The sequence below is a fragment of the Microtus pennsylvanicus genome, chromosome 2, assembly GCF_037038515.1.
Source record: "Microtus pennsylvanicus isolate mMicPen1 chromosome 2, mMicPen1.hap1, whole genome shotgun sequence".
Classification (NCBI taxonomy): domain Eukaryota; kingdom Metazoa; phylum Chordata; class Mammalia; order Rodentia; family Cricetidae; genus Microtus; species Microtus pennsylvanicus.
In genome coordinates, this window is record NC_134580.1 from 22,545,053 (window position 1) to 22,565,668 (window position 20,616).

General features: G+C 42.4%; 2 protein-coding genes across 3 annotated transcripts in view; both read right to left on the reverse strand.

Moving 5' to 3' along the window:
* Nucleotides 1-3,050: 3,050 nt before the first annotated feature.
* On the reverse strand, nucleotides 3,051-4,774 carry LOC142843287 (tetratricopeptide repeat protein 5-like). 2 transcript variants are annotated; one of them, XM_075960442.1, is made up of 2 exons: nucleotides 4,227-4,553; nucleotides 3,051-4,131 (listed from the first exon to the last, which is right to left on the reverse strand). In XM_075960442.1, the coding sequence occupies exons 1-2, from the start codon at nucleotides 4,417-4,419 to the stop codon at nucleotides 3,350-3,352; spliced, it is 975 nt and encodes a 324-aa protein (XP_075816557.1). In that variant the 5' UTR covers nucleotides 4,420-4,553; the 3' UTR covers nucleotides 3,051-3,349. The 2 variants fall into 2 exon arrangements, with proteins under 2 accessions (XP_075816557.1, XP_075816556.1); XM_075960441.1 differs by having other exon boundaries at nucleotides 3,051-4,774.
* Nucleotides 4,775-12,642: 7,868 nt separating this feature from the next.
* Nucleotides 12,643-20,616, reverse strand: part of Adamts20 (ADAM metallopeptidase with thrombospondin type 1 motif 20) — a 121,412-nt gene continuing 113,438 nt past the window's right edge. The window contains exons 38-39 of the mRNA XM_075960443.1: nucleotides 15,788-15,892; nucleotides 12,643-14,516 (exon numbers count right to left, since the gene is read on the reverse strand). Of these exons, the coding sequence (XP_075816558.1) occupies nucleotides 14,427-14,516; nucleotides 15,788-15,892 (195 nt within the window). The 3' untranslated portion in view covers nucleotides 12,643-14,426. The remainder of the gene's footprint in view (nucleotides 14,517-15,787; nucleotides 15,893-20,616) is intronic.

Genomic DNA, 20,616 nt, shown 5'->3' on the forward strand with positions numbered 1-20,616 from the left:
CGGGAGTGGCTAGGGAGTCCTTAATCCATCAACTTACTGAGGATGAACCCTGTCACTCCTTCAAGGAGCCTTGGTCTTAAAAACTCACATCCAAACCTTGACAAATGCTAACTTCTTGGCCTCATGTATTAAGCATTCTATTCTATTCTATGCTATGCTGTGCTATTGGGAAAACAATAAAAATATTAATATTAAACTAGTTTTTATTGAAATAATAACTGAATGAAAATAAGGACATAGCCACTCCTTGGAGAATGTTTTTATTGTAGATATGAGGGAGAACACAGCCAGAGGCACCTGGAAGAGTCCAGACTGAACATGGCCATCAAAAGAGACTTGGCCATGAGAGGACAGAAAAGAGGGTGAGAGGAAGAGAAGAGAGAGCCAAGAGGAAAGAGAGCAATGGACTTAGAGCCGTCCAGGAATGAAACCAAGAGCGGAACCTAGAGAATGTGCAACCAAAACAGCTGAGTTATATCGGAATCAGAGAGGCTGGGGAAAGGGAAGTGAAGTTCAGGGGCTGGAAAAGTTTAGGGCAGGGTATCACATATGTCAGCCAGGATGACTCTGATGGATACTTGTGAGCAGGGACTGAGGGAGCCTAGAGGTTAGAATAGATGTTGATATGCTAATCGACACCACAGGCATAGGTTAATGGAGGAGCTGCATTTCCCTTTTGCCAGAGATGATAAGTAGAAGGACTCTTTTCAGCAACCCTCCTAAGTCTCAGAGGGAATGCTGGATTTTGTCTAAATGCCAGACTTTGGGAAAGAGGACTGGAGAGCTGGCTCAGCAGTTAAGAGCACTGTCTGCTCTTCCAAAGGTCCTGAGTTCAATTACCAGCAACCACATGGTGGCTCACAACCATCTGTAATGAAATCTGGTGCCCCCTTGAGGAAGAGACCTGGTCAGTTGCCCTCATCAACTTAGACCATGAAACCCAATATGGACAAGTCAAACAGAACCGCCATATACGGGCTGCCCGTGCATGCGTCAGCATTGCCAGGGCATAAATTTCATTTTCATTTTTAGCAGTAATATAGTCGTCTCATACCTCAGAGACAGAAAGCCTAATACCCAGTAGTTTCTCCATCTTTGAAACTGTCCTCAGCAGTCTAGAGAAGTCCCACAGTGACTTGTCACACTGGAGTTCCAGAGAACCTGGAAGCTAGTCCGGGAGGCTGGGTGCCTCAGCAGTCACAACCCAAAGACCCAGAGGAGTGCTGGAGTATTGCAGGTCCTCAGTCAGAATTGGAAGCCTAGAAGAACTTGATTCTGTTAAGGGTGAAGGAATCAGGCTGCAGCAACATGGAGAATCAATTCAGCAGCAAGAGGAAAGGCGAAACCAACAAAGGGGGAGTAATCTCCTTTCCTCCATGCCTCCTTTCTTATCCGTGTTGCTCCCAGATGTTGCTCACACTGGAGTGGGTCTTTCTGCATCAGTCAAGGCAATCAGAAAAATTCCCCATGTGAGGTGCCCTCCTCAGGAGATTCTACATTGTGGCAAGTTGACATTAAAACCAGCCCTGGCTCACACCTAGCTTGAAGTCTCCACCTGCTTCAAACTGGGTGTTTTTCTTGTTGACTCCTCATGTATTCTGCACCTGAGATAATATGTTAGCTATCTCCATATCTCTTAGGATGCTTGCCTGACCTCTTGGAGGCTATTTCCACCTTCTGCTATTATAGAAATGACTATTTCTGCTCCTTTGCCATTTAAGTTCTTTTTCTTTGTGGGCAGGCTTAGAAAATTCCTTATCCAAGCACTTAATCCTATTATTTATCCACCTACCTAGTGTCTTGGAGGAAGATGGATTCCGAGATGGAACCTAAAGCCTTCTGGAGGGGAAGCCTCTGCTTCACCATCTGAAATGGTGGGATATCAGTTCTCAGTAGAGAAGTAGGAGCCTTTTTGTAAACCAAGAAGGAGTGGGAGCATCAGGACCTGTTGTTCCATCATTTGTCATGACCCTGGGTTTCCCAGACAGGCTCTTGGCCTTACTGTGTCACTGCCTTGTAAGGCAGACATCAGTATGATGAGATGTCTCATTTTGATTCAATTTTAAGTATTCTATGATTTTTTTTATAAATAAAAAAAACCACATATTGAGTACATGTAAGAGGGCAGTGGGCTAGACAATTAACTAGAATACGGCCTATTATAATGTGTGAGCTTTAGCTACAAAGCCTACAAGTCATGCAGAGATGATTTTCTTCATTTCTTTTTATCCTGCCTATGCTGTAGACAGAGCCTGGGACCTTTTACATGCAAAAACACATGCCTTTCTAGTCAGCCAAACCCTCAGCACATTGGAAGCTTTGCTTATAAGACTCAAATCTGGAGTTTTTGTTTATTTTTTAAATAATTAACTTCAATTTGCTATTTTCAGAAACCATAATTCGCAAATACAGAACTTTGACTTTTTGGGGTACAGGATCACTGTTGTTTAATAGTGTTTATGTGTGTCAAAGGAATTGGTGTCAGAACACATTAAGTTCTGTATACTAAGGCGTGGATCAAGACCTCTCCCGTGACTCCAGTTCCTAGAGAAAGCTAAAAGTCCCCATCGCTCTGTCTCTGCATTCTTTCTTGCAGTTCTGTGAATCTCACTCTTTTTATTTTGAAACATGAGGATTCAGGAGTTTAGTGTCTTCCTCATAAACACTTCATTCAGTCATTTGTAAGACTCTCTTTTCCAGTTACCTAACTAAAAAAGGGATTGGCCAGCTTTTCATAGTGCTCATAGCATGCATTATATAAGACTCTCTATGAGCATACAAAGTGGATTTAAACAAATCTAAAATTTGGATATATTATGATTCTTTTCTACTGTAAGCAGAGATTTTTCCATCTTGGGACTCACTTCTAAATCACCACACTGAAGCTTAATATTATTTCTAAATGCTTGGCTCAGGCTTGTTACTAGCTAACTCTTACACTTAAAATAATCCCTATTTCTTTTTTTTTAAATTTTTTCCCAAACAATTTTAGTTTTGTTCCAGCCCTAAGGAAGAGAAAGAACTTTTTGAGACAGGGTCTCACTAATGTAGTCCTAGCTAGCCTGGAACTCCCTATGCAGGATCAGGCTGGCCTTGAACTCACAGAGATCTACCTTCCTCTCTGCCTCCCACCACACCCATCAGAACTTAAATCTAAAAATTAAAAAAAAAGCTCGAAAATGAAGCCATAAAAAAGTTAAGTCCCTTGGCAATAAATAGTAAAGATATATACATACATATGAGACTCAGAAAGGAGGGAAGAACAGGGATCTTGGGAACTGTCAAAACATCTCAGGACTTGGGGAAAAGTCTCCTCTAACGGGTCCATCAGTGCTCTTTCTTCCTGTAGTCAGCACAGCGGAAGAAGCAGGGGAATAAACATGGTGGTAATGGCTCTGAAGAGGGAGAAGAAAGAGAAGTCTCCGTTCACAACATTCCCTCCACCAGGCCATTCACACTGTGGCCTCGAAGCCACGGCGGCGGTGGCTTGGCTGCTGGAGTTCTGTGGCTTTCTATTCACCACCAGCAGGAGGGGCGTTTCCACGTGAACACTGGAGAAGGAGTAGTTCTTTCCCTTGTGCTGAATTTGGTGATGCCGTAGGTTGGGCTCCGGAATGGCGACGGAGTCCCCAATGAGCATGCCCCAGCTCTGCACCACATTATACACCATCACCGAATAGCAAGGCCCGTCTGAGTCCACCAGGCCAAATGTGAAGGGGACTTTCTCCTCTGCGGTCAGGCTGAACACCACCTTCCCCAGGACCACAGCACCGCTGTTCACCCCGGGCTGCAGCGAGCTCAGGGGCTTGCACTCCAAGGTCACCTTCTGCCCAGTGGCTGACTGATATCGCCCATCACCACAAGGGCCCAGATGGGCTGGACGCAAGCTTCCCAGCATGCTCTGGAGCTTTTTGGGTTTTATCTTTCCCTTGCTCTCCAGGAAGCTGGTTAGCCTAGTGAGGAATTCCATGAGTTGTTGCTCTCGTTGCCGCGGCTCTAGCCATGCAGGGTCCAGTGCAGCCGCCTGGGAGAAACCCTCTAGGGCCTCCCCGTAACTCTCTTCATATTTATGTAATGTCGCCCTGTTGAGATGAAGGTCGGGATTGCTAGATGCTTTCCTGTCAACCTTCTCTGTTTGAGCATAGGCACTGAGGGCTTGCTGGGAGATCTTAGGGTTCTGGCCAGTATGGAAATAAAGAGAAAGGTATGCGTTCCCCAGGATATACCAGGAGCAGCCATCAAGAACATCCATCTGCACAGCCAACTTGGCCTGCCGGACGCTGTCCATGACATGACGAGAACGCTCATCTCCGGAGTTGGTCTGCAGCTGCCGAAGCTCCATTGACAAGTTCTGCAGAGAGACTTTGTTCTTGCAGTGGGTGAGGGCTCCTGAGAACCAGGTGTGGGCAGCGGCGACATCCCCTTTCTTCCAGTGCACCTCACCCAGCTGGTTCCAGGCTTCCACCAGCTCAGGCTCCAGCTTCACAGCCTTTGACAGAAGCACCTTAGCCTGAGGGCTGTACTCAGGAGTCACATTCAAGGCCTTCCCCTTCAGCATTAGAGCCTGGGCCTCACCCTGGACAGGACCCAGTACTTCCTCCATCTGCTGCAGGGTCTTCTCCGTCTCATCCTGCACAACCCGCTGCTTTCGTCCCGCATCCTCAACACGGTGTGTCTCAAAATAGCTGTCTCGAAATGAGTAGAGTCGATCCACCAGTTCCTGCAGTTTCTGCAAGACGTGCTCCTTCTCTTCCTCCTCTTCATCAGCCATCATTCCAGCACAATAACCCCTATTTCTTATCTATGTTTTGTCATATGCCTGATGGTTTGTTACCTCATTTTCTATATGTCCTGCTTCCTCTGTGGCTGACCGGCTTCTCCTCTACTCTGCCCCTCCTTCTTCCAGAGTCCTCTGTGCCATGCTGCCCTACCTTTTCTTCCTGCCTGGTTACCAGCCTATCAGGTTTTCATTAGCCAACGAGAGTAATACATATTCACAGTGTGCCGAAGGATTATCCACAGCATTCTACTATCTATTTTGTGGGGTTTTTTAAAAATTGTGATTGTTTTCTCTGCTTCCTTTATTCCCTCCTTGTCTCCTTTCTGAATGCCTCTTGCTCACTCTTAGCCTTATTCAAAGGTCAGAATTTCAGGAGTCATCTTTGTCTTGCTAAGCATATACAGTTTATTTGACTAACATTTAAATTTTATCTCTCAGAACACCCATGTACCTACGGATAGGAGATCCAGGGGAGGATCCAGGAGCAGCAGCTGTGCCCAGAAATGGGCACTAGCAGCACCATTGTTTCAACAGGGTCCATGGCAGAAAGTTTCTCCCATGAGGTTTGAGAGGTACACTGATGCATGCGAATAGTGATACGTCATTAGGAATGGATTTAATGCAATGTTCATTTAGCAGAATGTAGTTTCTCCCCTAGGGCCCATGGCCTGTCTGACCATAGTATGATTGCTGGCCCAATAATGGTATCCGGTAATGAGTTTCATCTCATGGAACAAGCTTTAACTCCATTTGGAAAGTCGTTGCTTCCTCCCATGATGTTTGAGCCACTATTGCATCACTGGGCATATCTAGCCAAGAAAATCATTATTGTAAGTTTGCAAGTTTCATGATAGATAAGATTAATGATTACACTTCTCCTCGGGCAGCATGCATGGTACATCCGGTCTTCAAGCACTATAATAGTTGGCCGCCAGGGTCAAAGCTTCCAGATGAGTACAAGTTTGATTTCCCCATGTTCTATGACTCTAGTATGTGACGCATTCAGCAATAGTGACCTGCTATCAAGTTCTGTAGAATAACCAAGATCATTGGCAACTAGCCTTTGATGTTTGGAGTGTTTTGTTTGTTTGCTTGTTTCTTTCTGAGGCAGGATTTCTCTGTATAGCCTTAGCTGTCCTGGAACTTGCCCTGTTGTCTAGGCTGGTCTGAAGCTCAGATATACATCTGCCTCTGCCTCTCAAGGGCTAGGATTAAAGGCATGGACTACCACAGCCTGGCTTGGGGTAGCCTGTGGTGTCCAATACAATCATTGTGACCCTGTTATAGCATCTGTGGTGGTTTAAAGGAGATTGACCCCCATAAGCTCACATGTTTGTATGATTGGCTCCTAGTTGGTGAACTGTTGGAAAGGATTAGGAGACATGACCTTGCTGGAGTAGATGTGGCCTTTTGTGTCACTGGGGATCAGGCTTTGATGCTTCAAAACCCACACCAGGCTCAGTTTCTTGCTTTGCCTACTGTCCGTGGATTAGGGCACAAATCCCTCAGCTACTGTCCTGGCACCATGCATGCCATACTCCCTGCCATGATAATAATAGTCGAAACTTCTCAAACTGTTGCAAATGATTATCTTTTAGAGAAATATATTGACCCATGCCCTCCTGGTTTTTAGAATTTATGTTGAGAAATTTCCTGTTTTTCTGGTTGCTTTTGTGTATAACTTTGTGCTTCTGTCTTGCAGCTTTCAATATTCTGTATTTGTTCTGTGTCCTCATTGTTTTAAGTGTAAAATGCCATGTGGAGGTTCTTTTCTAGGCTCTATTTGGTGTTCTAACACATCCCATGCCTGATGACCATCTGATTGCCTTATTTGGGAAATCTTTTGCTAGATTTATTCAAAATGTTTTCTAAGCTTTTAGCTTGTAGCTTCTCTTTCTATACCCATGATTTATTATTTTGTTAGTGTCCCAGAGATTCATAGGCTTTGTTTTCCATATTCTTATTTTATGTTTATTGTTTCTTAAATGTTGTGATTCAATTACTTTGCCTTAATCTATTCTACTGTTGAGACCTTCCACTGATATTTTTTTTAAAAAAAAACATGATTAATACATTTTCATTTCCAAAATTTCTATTTTACCAATATTTATGTATCTTAATGGATGTCACCTTCCACATCCTATACTGTTTTCCTTATTGTATTCCACTATTTAGTTGAATCTTCTTTGAATTAATTCAGAAGTTTATTCATGTCTTCTTTGATTTCTTCTAACATTATGACTTATTTTTTAAATTATGTGTCGGATATTTCACATTCTTTACCTCACTGGAAGGTAACACTACTATGTAATCGTTAACATGATAACATCATGTTGCCTTACTTTTCCTCATTTTTTTTATATTTCTCCATTAAAATTGTCTGTTAGGAAGGGCTTTTGGTTAGAGTTTTAGTCCTCTATATTATTTAATTATTTAATCCTCTATATTATTCCACTTGAAGTATTTGTAAAGCTCAATAGTACTAAGTCATAGTAGGGTTAGGATGTAGTTTTCCCCACTGGACTCTGGGTGAGTCTCAAGAGCTTAAATACTCAAGTCACGTGCTTAGGCACTGAACATAACCCACAGCACACTCTGGATGTGCAATATTAAATGCAGATGCAACCACAACTAATGAATAAGTCTTCTATGAGAATACAGCAATAACCAATCTAATTCCATTCTTCCTTAAATTTTAACTTCAGTAAGTTTGAAGGAATAAGTCAACAATGATTGTATGACATGTACTGATAAATTAGTTGCTAATAGAAAGAAAATAACCACAACTATCATTAGTTTTAGAGCAATAGTGAAAATGATAAAAGTAAATAGAAATGGAAACAATGAAGACAGGAGGAGAGGAGTTAGACTCGGATAAAGGGGGAGGAAAAGCAGAAAGAGAAGAAATGAAACCAAACAACTGAAAACAGTCTTAGAACTTAGGAGGCTGAGAGGTCCCCAGCCCTAGGCTTGTCTACCTAGCTTATATAACTTAATCTGATTTTATTAATCTACACATTATTCTGTGGCTTTTTACCTTTCTTTCGTTCTGTATGTCTGACTCCGTCCATGTCTCATTGGTGTCTCCCATGCCCCTAGATTCATCGCCTCCTCTTCCTTTCTCTCCCTGGAAATCCCACCTATACCTCCTGCCTAGCTATTGATCATTCAGATTTTTATTACACCAATCACAGCAATACGCCTTCATACAGTGACTAGCCAGCAAAGATATCTTTTATAATTGAAGCTGTTGCAAGATCTGTAACTCCTCAAGCACTAATAAACCTTATCTTTGATACAGTACTGGTTCCCACTTTGGGTCCACAGTTTTTGCTGAATCTGCTGTGAGACGTGTAACTTTCTATGTGCTTGTGGCTCTAAATTGTGTCAAATATGGTTTCCATTCTGGTCTTGGAGACGCTTCAGAACTCTGTTGCTAAAGATGACACATAGATAAATCGCGGTACATTAAAAAATAAAGTCAAGCTGGTACTGACCTGAAAGCTTCATCCTTACTGGGTAGTGCCAGAAGATTGTACTGATACTACTAGGAGATTACAGTACTCAGCAATCTTACACGGTGCTGAACTGCTACAATCACAACTGAATGGGCCAAAGTGGCATGAATAATATGGAAGTATCCAATCACTATCTGATTGGATTTAAAACCCACTTGCAAGATGGAAGTCTTGCCTACTACTATTAAGTACATCAAAAACCTGTAAATGGCTAGGTGATAGACCCAAAGGGAGGACTTTCTACTATTATTCTGCTTAATAGGCACAGTATCCAGCTAATCTATCTCTATATGGCTCCCTAAGTTAAGATCCTATATCCAAAGAGTAGTCCATCTCATATTCCTCATCAGATAAGTTTTTTAACAGTAGATATTCTTAGAACAATATATATCTATAATAAATATGTAATACACACAAATATCCTATAGTCTACCACACTTGACAGATTAGAAGTGGTTATCAGGGACTTGGATTAAGAGTTTTGAGGAAGCTTACTGCAGGTAAGTAGGAAATGATGGATGGATGGATGGATGGATGGATGGATGGATGGATGGATGGATGATTAATGCCCACCCTCTGAGTCAAGTAGAAGCATCTTGGCACATTTCCTTGTAACTGCCATCTTTGGCATAGGTATAGAAAACCCATTATTGCATTTATTTAATTTCATCAAAGCAAAATAGGGTTTCTTTCAAGGTCCCATTTTATGAAACGACGGAAAGAAGAGCGAAACACAATACTCAACAATGAAATTTGAAAAATGTCTGCTTTTGAGGCTACCTTTGTGCTGCTGGAACTTTGAAAGGTGGCCGCGTTCCGGTTTGTCTGAAACCTTAACTGATATGTCACACTGAGACCATCTTTTCCACCATCTGGGTTATACTTCTGACAGAGCTTCTGAAAGGGTGCTTAACACACCACCAAAAGGGGTGATGACAGATCATCCCGTGATGCTTACTGTGTGGCGTGGGAAAACAAGAGAAGCAGAAAGAGCAGAGACGCAAGAGGAAGACTAGAAGATAAAGCGAGCAGAGGCAGAAACTGACACTTGCTAAATAAGACTAATACTGGGATCTGATTTATAAGCTAATACTTCCTAAGGTGAAGGGCGATTCCTAATTCAGAACAGGTCAGGGGCACAGCAGGGGTCTGTGCAGAGATAAGAGCCCCAGACAGCTCAGGATGACCTGTCGTGTTCATCTGAGCAGAAAGCCTCTCCGCTCTTGCTGGGGCCTGGGTTCCATCTGCCTCACACATTCGGTGATTTTAAGCTTTCAGATCAGTTCATAACTAATTGCTCGATGCTATCAGTCATGATGTTGATGGCGATGACAGGTCGGTAACATTTATGAAAACTCGCTAGGTCCTGACCTAGCAACAAGATTCTACATATGTATATTTGAGGCAACAAAATGAAATAGGTGCTATTAACATCCCAAAAAGAGAAAGTTAATGTCTGCCTAACGACATGATCTCTAAGTAGGGAGAGCTGGAGCCTGGGGCCCCTGCTTGCTCAAATGCTTTCCAAACTGTCTTCTATATTTTTAAAAAAGGAGACATAGCTAACATGAGAACTTTAAAAAATAAAAACCATGCACATAATAATAGCATGCTTAATCCCGTACCCTTTATGTTCGGACTAGTAAGCAGAGTGACTTTTCCTCTGTTCACTTTGCAGTTCAGAACACGGAGGTTCAAAAAAACATTTCCCCTGAGGCCAGACAGCTGGTGGGTAAGAACCATATGAGAAATGAGGCTTTCTTGCTTGAGAAGCAAAGAAACAATGGGTGTAAGACTGGGAAAAGAGCTTACTTTGGCCTTAATATCTGTAAATTGAATGGTTCTTCCGTATATCAAAGTAAAAGGAGTGAGCTGATTGGCTGTGCTACTGGCAGAGACATTTTTCCCTCTTCTATGCATAGCAACAGTATCCATGTTCACCAGTTCAGCAAACTCACCACAGGACAGGAAGGACTCACTTTCAGCAGAGGGGCACCTTAGGGTTTATTACTTCAAATCTCTGTTTCAACGGTTGAGGAAAACCCCAAGTTGTGGGCTTGTTTAATGTAAGCTTCTTCATTACAATTGCTTTCTGTCCTAAAACATTTCTCTCCTTGTTCCAACTTGATTTCGTTTATGGAACAAAGGCACCAGAAAAAAAAATCACACCAAAAAAAATTCTTTATTTGCTTCTGGTCAGGAGATATTTAATATTATTAAGTCTATTCTCACCTTCGAGCTGTAAAAACATGCACAGGCGTGTGACAAAGGTAAGGATTTTGTTTGGGCATAGAGATCAGCCTGGAGCTGGGTCGCTGATGCCTAGAAGTGAACCATGTAAAACACTGGGCGAGGTGAGACTAGCTCTCCAGACAAGATGGAGTGAGCTTGGCAGCATTCCAAGTCCCCCAGCACATCTGTCACAAGTGGCCAGTAGATGCCACTGTTGTCGGTCGCATTTTTCACGTCTAAACTATAAAGGAGCAAGTTATTGCAGATATAAGTGAAATAAACACAGCAAAAATATCCACGTTATCTTTAACATATTAAATGGCAGAAGGAATGCACAGTTGGATCTATAATTGTGTAATAAAGTCTCTGATAGTGCTTAAGGACAAAGTAAGGTTGTCCTTAAGTCAAGGACAGAGCAGACGATGCCCTGAAGGTTGCTGTGAGGATTACATAGGATGAGGGTATGAAGTTCACTTTTATTTAGAACTCTTTTTTTTTTTAGTCTGGGAGTAGGGGACAGGAAAAGAAAAAAAAAGATGCAGGAAGTTGAAGAGATTGATTTCTAATGTCTTTCCTTGTGAAAACAGAGCATAATACTGAATAATCCTGTCTGCTGAGAATCTGGGATAGAAGGAAAACAAAACACTTGAGCAAAGTAGACAGCAAGGCTTTGAGATATGCAGTAAAGGGCAAAACCAAAACAAAACAAAAAACAAGCCAGGAAACCGACAGCGCCGGCCTCTGAGAACTGCACACTTCTATTTCCTTGTTTGCATTCTGCTCAGAGCCACTGAGCCCTCCAATAAAAAAAAAACCCTAACATGCCAGTCAGGGTGTGTGATCCACACATGTAACCCCAGTACATGAGATGCGGAGGCACTCCAGCATGAGAATGTGTCTGGGCGACACATCCAGACCCTGTTTCAAACACTGAAATGACACCCAAGAATACACCAGTGCCAGCAGAGCTGAGGCAGGATGAGCATTGTCGGGACACAGTCCATGGATGGAGCTGTGTGAGGAGAGTTCTGAGAGTGTGAGAAAACCCCCCACGGAAGCAATAATCATGTGACCTCTTGTGACATGGGACAATGTTCTTAGAACGTGCTTTGGTGCCCCTCCCAGACACAGTAAAGATAAGCAGGTTTATTTCTGATTCCCCATCATCTATGGGATTTACGCATCTGATGTTTCCAAGTACAGGCTCTCCTTGTGACTGCATACAGCCTAAACTCATGTGACCTTTGCTCGTGTGACCTCGCTTTAAACCTCAGAATATAAAATGTTTGATGCTCTAAATAAAGTTGGCTATTCCCTGAGACTTTAGTGTTCCTCATGTTAGGCTCCATTTTCCCAGGTTCATGCTGCCAACTAGAATGGTAAAAATTATGAGTTTCTGGCCAGCCTGGGCTACACAGTGAGACCTCATATCTACACACAAGGACACACACACACGTCCCCATATACTCTAGTAATGAGATAAATATAAACTCATAGGGAGAATTGCATGTTACTGCACATGAGAGAAGGGTAACACTTTAATGCCCTGCCTGTTATCATGTTTTTCTTCCTTGACCTCACACGTGGTAGGAAAGGGCTCTACTACCGAGCTGTACCCCAGCCCTTGACAGTTATAATTGATTGAACTACTCTTCAGAGCACTTTGGTTATTCATAGGGAAGTTAAGGATGGCTCTGTCATAAAAAGCAATCTGCTCTCTGCCTTGGGAAAATATTGTATGATCCGCCTACTTTTCTGTATCTGACCCTCTGCCCTGAGGAAGAATTCATTATTTCTTGCCCATGGCCAGAGACTTTGTCCTGTGATTGGGTCTGGTCAGTTGAACACAAGTACCAATAGTATTCCGTGTACATAACCTGCAGAGACACAGCAAGCTCCCGTGGACATTCCTGCCATGTTGCCTTGGTCATGAGAAGCCTGTGTGGCCACAGCAGCGGAGTAGTGTGAACAGAACCATGTCATGGAGTCCTGAAGAGATTTCACTGCCCAGAACTGTGAACAAAACATTGTCACGGAGGCCTTGAAGAGATTCCAGGGCCAGGCCTTTTGGATAGGCAAGGAACATGAAAACAAGGTTACTAATGCCACACATATATGTTCTTTTATTTAGATGTTTATCAATTACAGGACTTTAATAATAAGTGAAATGTTTATTGGAAAATGCTATCTATTTTGTCTTAATGTCTGTGGCCGATTTGCAGAATCTCCTTTCTGTTTGAGAGTTCCACAAACGTTTGACCACATTGGCAACTGACTTAACTCGGGTACTTTATATGGCACATTATACAGCCCTAGCAAATATCTAGGAGGAAAAACTAGCACCCTGGTCTTTCTTGGCAGCTGCATCAGTAAGGCCCATGTTTTAAGGGTGGGCCAACATGGGAAGATATTTGCTAATTTGCTTTCTAAAATCCCATCATCAAATAACACACAATTAAATTATCCAGTTGAAATATCCCTTAATTCCTGAGAATCCACCTACAGAGGAGGATTTTCACATTCACTCATGTCCTTCCTCTGAGAATACTCCAGTAGAAGGGAGCTGAGCTTCCCTGTGACCTTCAGGGTGCCAGGATCTGAACTTGACCCTGAGGCAGACTGCCTGTACACACATCTCAAAGACTATCCTGTTATGTTTACTGTTTGGAAGGCCTATCTTAACTTTAGAGGAGAAAGCGTTTGCTTTTCCCTGCTCCTCTTCGTGTCTGGAGCACTCACTGACTGGGCTGTCATTTTCCTCTGACAACAGCTTCCCATATGTCCCAAAGACCAGCACCCTTGCTCCAGGGTCATTCCGGCATCACTCCTAGTGTCCAGGCCATTAGCACCAGATGGAGACAGCTGGGGCGTCCAACTCTCCAGTGTGAAGACAACCGTTGTTGGAATAGACAGACTATATCATGTAAACCAATCTAATAACTCTCTTTAAAATGTGTTCTATCTATCCTGTTCTTCTAGGCAATCCTGGCCATAAAATCTCTAATTTTTTTTTTTGTTGTTCAGGAAAACAGAATTGTATGCTTAGCCAAACTTAGGATCATTCTATTTGGTTAACAAAATAAAGTACATAATCTTGAGGAAAGAGATTTTGAGGGTAGTTACACATATGAATTATAAAGGCATAATGATACATAAACATTATAAAAACAGCAGATCATTCATAACTATAATCAAATCAGAGGTAGGCTTTAAAAGTCAAATCCCAATATATCATACTTTCTCTATTTTGCCACATTTTCTATTTAATACTTAATACAAGCACTTTTCTAATAAAATTTGTATTACATTTGTAATCATTTTTGTTGAAGCACCAAAAGTCCATACATAAAATTAAAGGAAAAAATAAAACAGTAAATCAAAATCATATCAGGAGGAAGTATAATGTCTACATGCTTATTTGACATAATTACTAATTTGATATTCACTGAGAAATTTAATTATACTAATAGTAATTTAAAATAGTTTCTCCTAACTCTCATTTGCTCTATTTTAACATTGCAATGACACTTCATTGTACTGTAGGAAGCTGATCAGAGGTTTATTGGCGTGTGTGTTTAACAGTAGAACATAATTATGGTCCAGTCCAAGCTGTTAACTGTAACATTCTCTTGGTATAATTCATTCAAACATGCTTGAATTCCCCATAATATCTTATGACATTTAAAAATGATCCAGACTACAGTGATATAACTCTTATGTTTCTCTTGAAAACCTATAAACATTAAGTAGACGGAAACCCTGATGAGCACCCAGACCAAAAAGGGTTTAATATGGAAGTCTCTGGAAGCCAGAAGTGAGAAAGGAGCACCAGATACGTGTGTTTCACAGAGCAGCCCCCACCCCCCGCCTTGGTAGTGTGTCCAGAGTCTGAATGTTCAGAGTACTTGAATGGGGAGACCCGTAGTCGTGTGGGGAACGCATTTTCCACAGAACCCTCCACATCTACCGTAGACTTTGGTTCCATCCTGAAAATGTAAAGAGGTAGAAAACAAAGGAGACTTTTATACAAGCTGATAATTGGGCAGAAGACATAAAAAAATTAACACCGGCTTTGAATCACGTGGCTGGAGTCCTCACCAAGAGTTGATGTCCGAGGCAGGTCATGTGCGGGTCTGAAGGAAATGGACAACCTATGATTCAGACCCGCTGCTGCTCAAGCCAAGTAAACCACAGTAGGTTTACACACTTTGTCTGAGCGTGCACAGTTTTCATCAGAATATTGACTTGGATTGGTATGTGGTGCTGTGTATGTAGGGGAGTGTGCCTGTGGGGGGGGGGGTGAGCACATACGGAGGCCAGAGACTGACATTGGCTGTCTTTTTCCACAGTATTCTACCTTATTTATTGAGGTAGAGACTCTCATTGAAAGTGGGACTCATTGATTGCACTAGCAAAATCCTTAGGGACTTTACAAGCATGAGGACCTGGCCCTGTATCTATAACGCTGGTGCTACAGGGGAGCAGTGTGGAAGGCACTTTACTGACTGAGCTATTTACCTCTCCCCATATAGCTATTTACATAGATAAAATGGCAGTGTTATCTAGATAAAGACAGGCAAGGAAATATGAGTACCACATAAATAGATAGTCCTAATCTCTGTAAAGTCCCTAAGGATATTTGCTAAGTGGCTTTCTTCACTTAGACCAAAGCAAAAAGATAAGTCAATGCCAAACTGAACTATCACTTTGAAATATTAGACCCTAAGTCTCTGTTGGGAGCTTTGTTTGTTTTGAGTTTTGCCACACTTGGAGTTGAACCTTAGGTCTGGTGGTCCTTTCTAGGTGATGCTCTACCAGTCATAGGCAACTTCAACCTTCTTTTCCCTTGCATCTGGGAGAAACTCTCACTAAATTACCCATGCAGACCTTGAATTCACTCCATAGCCTGGCCTTGAACCCACATGTCTTCTGCCTCAGTTTACCAAGTAACTGGGATTATAAATCCATGCTACTAGACCCAGTACAGTTAAATCACTACCTTTAAAAAAATACACACATTTCCAGTCATAAGTTTAAAATCTAAGATCCATGTTCATGTTTGTGGAGCACATATTTTGTATATCTATACGCACATCAATAAACTTGACTTGTATCCCACTATATGCGGCATATTCATGACACACCAAATTTCCAGCCATTGGTCTCATGTGGGGCTTCATCTGAGTTTGGGGGCCTTTAGTGCTAGCTCAGGACAGAAGGGATTCCCAGACTCTTTCTTTGGTCCTGCGGGACTTACTTGGGATCTGTGGATGATGACAGAGGCATACCTCCCCTGAGCAAGCCACTTCGCTGTGTTGGATATCTTCATCCCAGTTCCTGCTAAGTTAATGCTGAACTGCCCCTGCATTGTGAGAAAAAAAACAATGCATAAAATACTTAAGAATATTCTTGCCTAGAAACATCAAATTGCTCAAATTATTTTCCAAGGGTCTTAAAACAGGTGAAGAAAGCTGGTCCAACCCTACTGAAAGAAAATGAATCAGGTAAGGAGTTTAAAATCTGACTGCAAAGAAGTCATTGTAAAGTTACTATTTAAAATAAATATTCGTTCTAATACATACATAATGTAGTTATGAAATAGAGAATTCTTATTACAGAAAGTTTAGGTAAACTCCAGATATTTATTATATAAGTCACTTGATCATAAAACACAGACTACTGACTGTCTATAGCACTACTATTTTTCAAGAACAGGGCCTCAGCATTAGAAAGTGCTTTTGGGTGGATGAATAATGAAGCACATTATAAATATTAAATAATGACAACATAAAAGTGAACACATAAACGCACACCTAACCCTTCAAACTCCACGATGGCAACACTAGGCATAGTAGCGCTTCAATACTGATCCACATGTGAGCCCAAGAGTTAACTCTGGGGTATATTACATGGACACTCCATTCTATACAACGAAGGGACCATGTGCATCTTGTAACTTCTAGCTTTCTCTGACATTAGAACTGTGTTACTGCCTGAGTGTGATGGGTCCCTCAACTTAGAGGAAGATGCTAGAACAGGACACGGTGAAGGAGGCTAGTGTGGAGCTGCTCAGAGCAGCCTTTACCATATCAGTTAATCAAGACGTCTCGTAACTCATCACGTAGTGTATCCTGAAGAATGTTCTGTGTGCATGAGAAAAATACACATGTTCTATTGTGTCTGAATAGAAAATTCTGTGGATGTTGGTTGGGTTATTTGGTCAAGATGATATTTAAATCCAGGATGGTCTTATTTTCTTCCAGTTGATCTGTCCATCTTTGGAAGAGTATTGAAGTCCCTTACTATTACGTCTTTTGGTCTTTATTTCTTTTATCCTGTCTATTAATATTTGCTTTACGTATTTAGGTGCTATAGTGGTGTGTGTGCGTGCGTGTGTGTGTGTGTGTGTGTGATACCACATTTCTGCTTTGAAATGGCTCCAAATATAGTTCTGCCATTTTGTACTCTATGCTCGACCACATTCTCAGCCTTTCTAATCACAGGTTCAGTGGGAAAAGCTAAATCTGCCAAGCCTAGGGACCTGAGCTTGATCCCCTGGAGATCTTCTGACCCCCCCACACTTACGCTGTGGCACATGCATGTGTACACGCACACACACTAAAGATAAATAAATACAAATTAAAAAATTAAAAGGACACCGTTAATGAGAAAGCAAACAAGCCAATGAAAATAAACTTGGCAATACCAAATGCTGGCAAGGGTGCAAAGCAACCCTTTACTGGTAGAAAAACAAAAGGCGCAGCTTCTCTTTACAATGCTCACCATAGAGTCTGCAGCTCAATCCTAGGGGTTTAGCCTAGAGAAATGAAAACGTACTTGAACACCTGTGAGAGGGTGTAAATCACAATTTTTAGCACCTGGAGATAACCAGTATGAATGGGTGCTGGCAGGATCTACTGGCTTTGCTGGAATGTGATTGTTTCTCCAGCTCTCAGTAATCAAACGTTAAATGCAGGACAGAAAACAAGCTCCACACAGGACTCTTTGGGAACATCTACCTCAAATTTGACACATGTATTCCCAAGTCCGTCTCCATCTCACGATCAATGTGGTGAAGTTTATTTGCTCTAAAGAACGCCATATGTGTGTATGCTCTTTTTAGCATTCATATCCTGGGGTACCCAGTCACATGCAAACACAGGGGATGCGGCTTTGATGAATCCCAAACAACAGAAGACGTTCTCTCTGTGACATCGAGCATCTGGAAGGGATTCGTGCAAATGTCATGTAACCTAACACAAGATCTGGTTTATACATTTGACAGAAGATCTCCGAAAATACTGGCAGCTTGTATTTTTGGTAACAGTAGCCCGGGGCAGACAAATACAGACTGAATATGGACGGCATAGCTCCTTGCAGAGCGTCCGTCTGTGCCCAAGTACCATCTCATTTTGGCACGAAGCTCTGCATTCCAGAAATGTTCAGAACCATATGAGGGGCCACCACATCCTGATGGCAGAAAAAACTTAGTACTGCTTCTCCATTGACTATTTTAAGGCTCTGAGAGGGAGGTTGACATGGGATATCTGCCTGTTCAGCTATAAACTAAGATTACATGCTTTACAGCTTAGCTACATAATTTCCTTAAGATATCTGTGAGGGAAAGGTATTAGAAGGAAAGAAATAAATAATTTTCTTGTCATTTAAAAATCTGTGCAGTAAGCTCTCACACACATTCCACGCTCACCAAGGAATGTCTTGTTTATGATAATAATCTCTCTGTTAAGACACTTCCGACAGGGGGTGCTCACCCAGGAGATAAAATGGATTTTGATTTTACTTGATAATTAGGCGATTTACTTGAAAACCAAACTCCTTTGAATTTTGCTGGTATCTCTCACTGAGCAGACTTAAATCAACATGGAAATATTTAGGATCAGACTTGTCAGCTTTTGACAGTCTTTCTGAACAGCAGAAGTTGGAAGGCCTATTATCGCCAAACTGTTTGCACACCTCATGGTATCAAATAGATGACCAGCGGGCAGAGTGAAAAGGAGAAGTGTTGTTGGAGAAAATTCATCCATCCTGGCATAGATTGGCCACTAGAGAATTGGTCTCTATGTGAGAGGATCAAAAGGAAAACGTTGTCAGTAAAAGGAAGCCCTGCAACACGGTGAACATCACTTAGAGTGTTAAAATGTTTTCAGTTACGCATCCCTTCAGAGGATATGTCAGAATAGACAAGGTGTTTGAGAGGGATCTCAAGGGGGAAAGAAAGTTCTGGGGAGAGGCTTGAAGGGAGTCCATTCTGGGAGGTAGCCATTGATCACAGCATTAATTGAGGAGAAAACAGGGAAGAAAGAAATATGGACGTCGGTCGGCCTAGGCAGCCCCACTGACTGAATGAGAACCCAGGAGTCCTCTGCAGAGTTGTCTGCTTTCAACAGCACAGACAACGGCTTGGAGTCACGCTCAGCTGTTACATGTGTCTGGTACGCAAGCATGGGGGACAGAGTTCGGATCCCAGCACCCATGTAAAAAGCCAAGCGTGGGTCAAGCACACCTGTACCTGCAGCAGAGCAGGAGACAGAGACAATAGGGTGACTAAGGCTTGAGGCTTGCTGGCTGTCCACCTCACTCCAGGCTGCCTTCCTCCAGGGAGAAGGCAGAGACTGACAGAGCAGAATGTTTGTCATGCCTCTCTGGCCTACACATGTGCACGTATACACACGTGTGAATATATACCACAAGCACACTCCATTCATGCACATACTTCTCTGCTGATGCACAAGCACAGGCACTCGTGTGTGTGTGTGTGTGTGTGTGTGTGTGTGTGAGAGAGAGAGAGAGAGAGAGAGAGAGAGAGAGAGAGAGAGAGAGAGAGAGAGAGAGAAAGTACTTATAGAATTTAGAATTACAGGTTGAAGAACCCGTGGATACTCTCTCTTGAAATCACTGCTGAAAATTATGAAGTATGAGCACCATTTAAACATATGTCTCTTTTTAATAATGAGCCTCTAATTTCCTAAAACCAAGATTTTTGTCAGACTGATAAACCTCTGAATGACCCCAGACCCACAACTGATGTGGTTAGTTCCGCTCTTTATCCCGACTACTTCTTCCCCCTGGGCTTTTGCCTTTCTCTTACTTCTGTAAACCTTCCTTTCACTCCTCCTCTGTGGCTGACTGACCTCTCCTGGCCACCTTTCCTGGTTCTTTGTTGCTCCGCCTTTCTCCTGTATTTGTCCTTTCTGCCTATCCTCTCTCCTGTCTCAATATTGCTGTTCAGCACTTTATTAGATCATCGGGTGTTTTATTTTTTAAATATTTATTTATTATGTATACAATATTCTGTCTGTGTGTATGCCTGCTGGCCAGAGGAGGGCACCAGACCTCATTACAGATGGTTGTGAGCCACCATGTGGTTGCTGGGAATTGAACTCAGAACACTTGGAAGAGCAGGCAATGCTCTTAACCACTGAGCCATCTCTCCAGCCCCCATCAGGTGTTTTAGTCAGGCACAGTAACACAGCTTTACAGAGTTAAACAGATGCAACATGAACAAAGGTCACACGCCTTAAAATAATATTCTACAACGCACAACAGTTAATCTGAGGAAGAGGCCACTGCATGCAGACACACAGTACAGCTACAAGAAGCTGTCCTCAGAGCATACTGAGGATAGAAAAATGAAAACTATGTGCTGTTTCCTAAGGGGATGAAGAGTATCCGAAATATAACAAGGCAGGGTCCAGGTTAAGGTGACATTGCAGGTGGGATTTTTAGGGATGTGCAGAATGAGGATAAACTACCTGAATAAGAACAGCAACTACATGGAAGAGAAGGTTGAAAGGGATGGCTGAGCAAGACCCACCTGGGAGTCTTTCCCGACCTGCAAGAATGCCTGGTCCAAGAAGCATAGTCTATTTGGATCCGATTGTGGAGTGATTGGTGTTGCCATGATGGAGCAGAAAGGCCAGAGATTGTAGCATCCAGCAATTGGAAGAGAGCAAGAGCCGAGAGCAGTGTCAGCAGAGGCCCACTGACCAGAGCTGAGGGAGAGTCAGGAGGGAGAGCTGGGAAAGAGGAGGCCATGAAGACCGTGCAGAACAAGGCTGCTCCCCG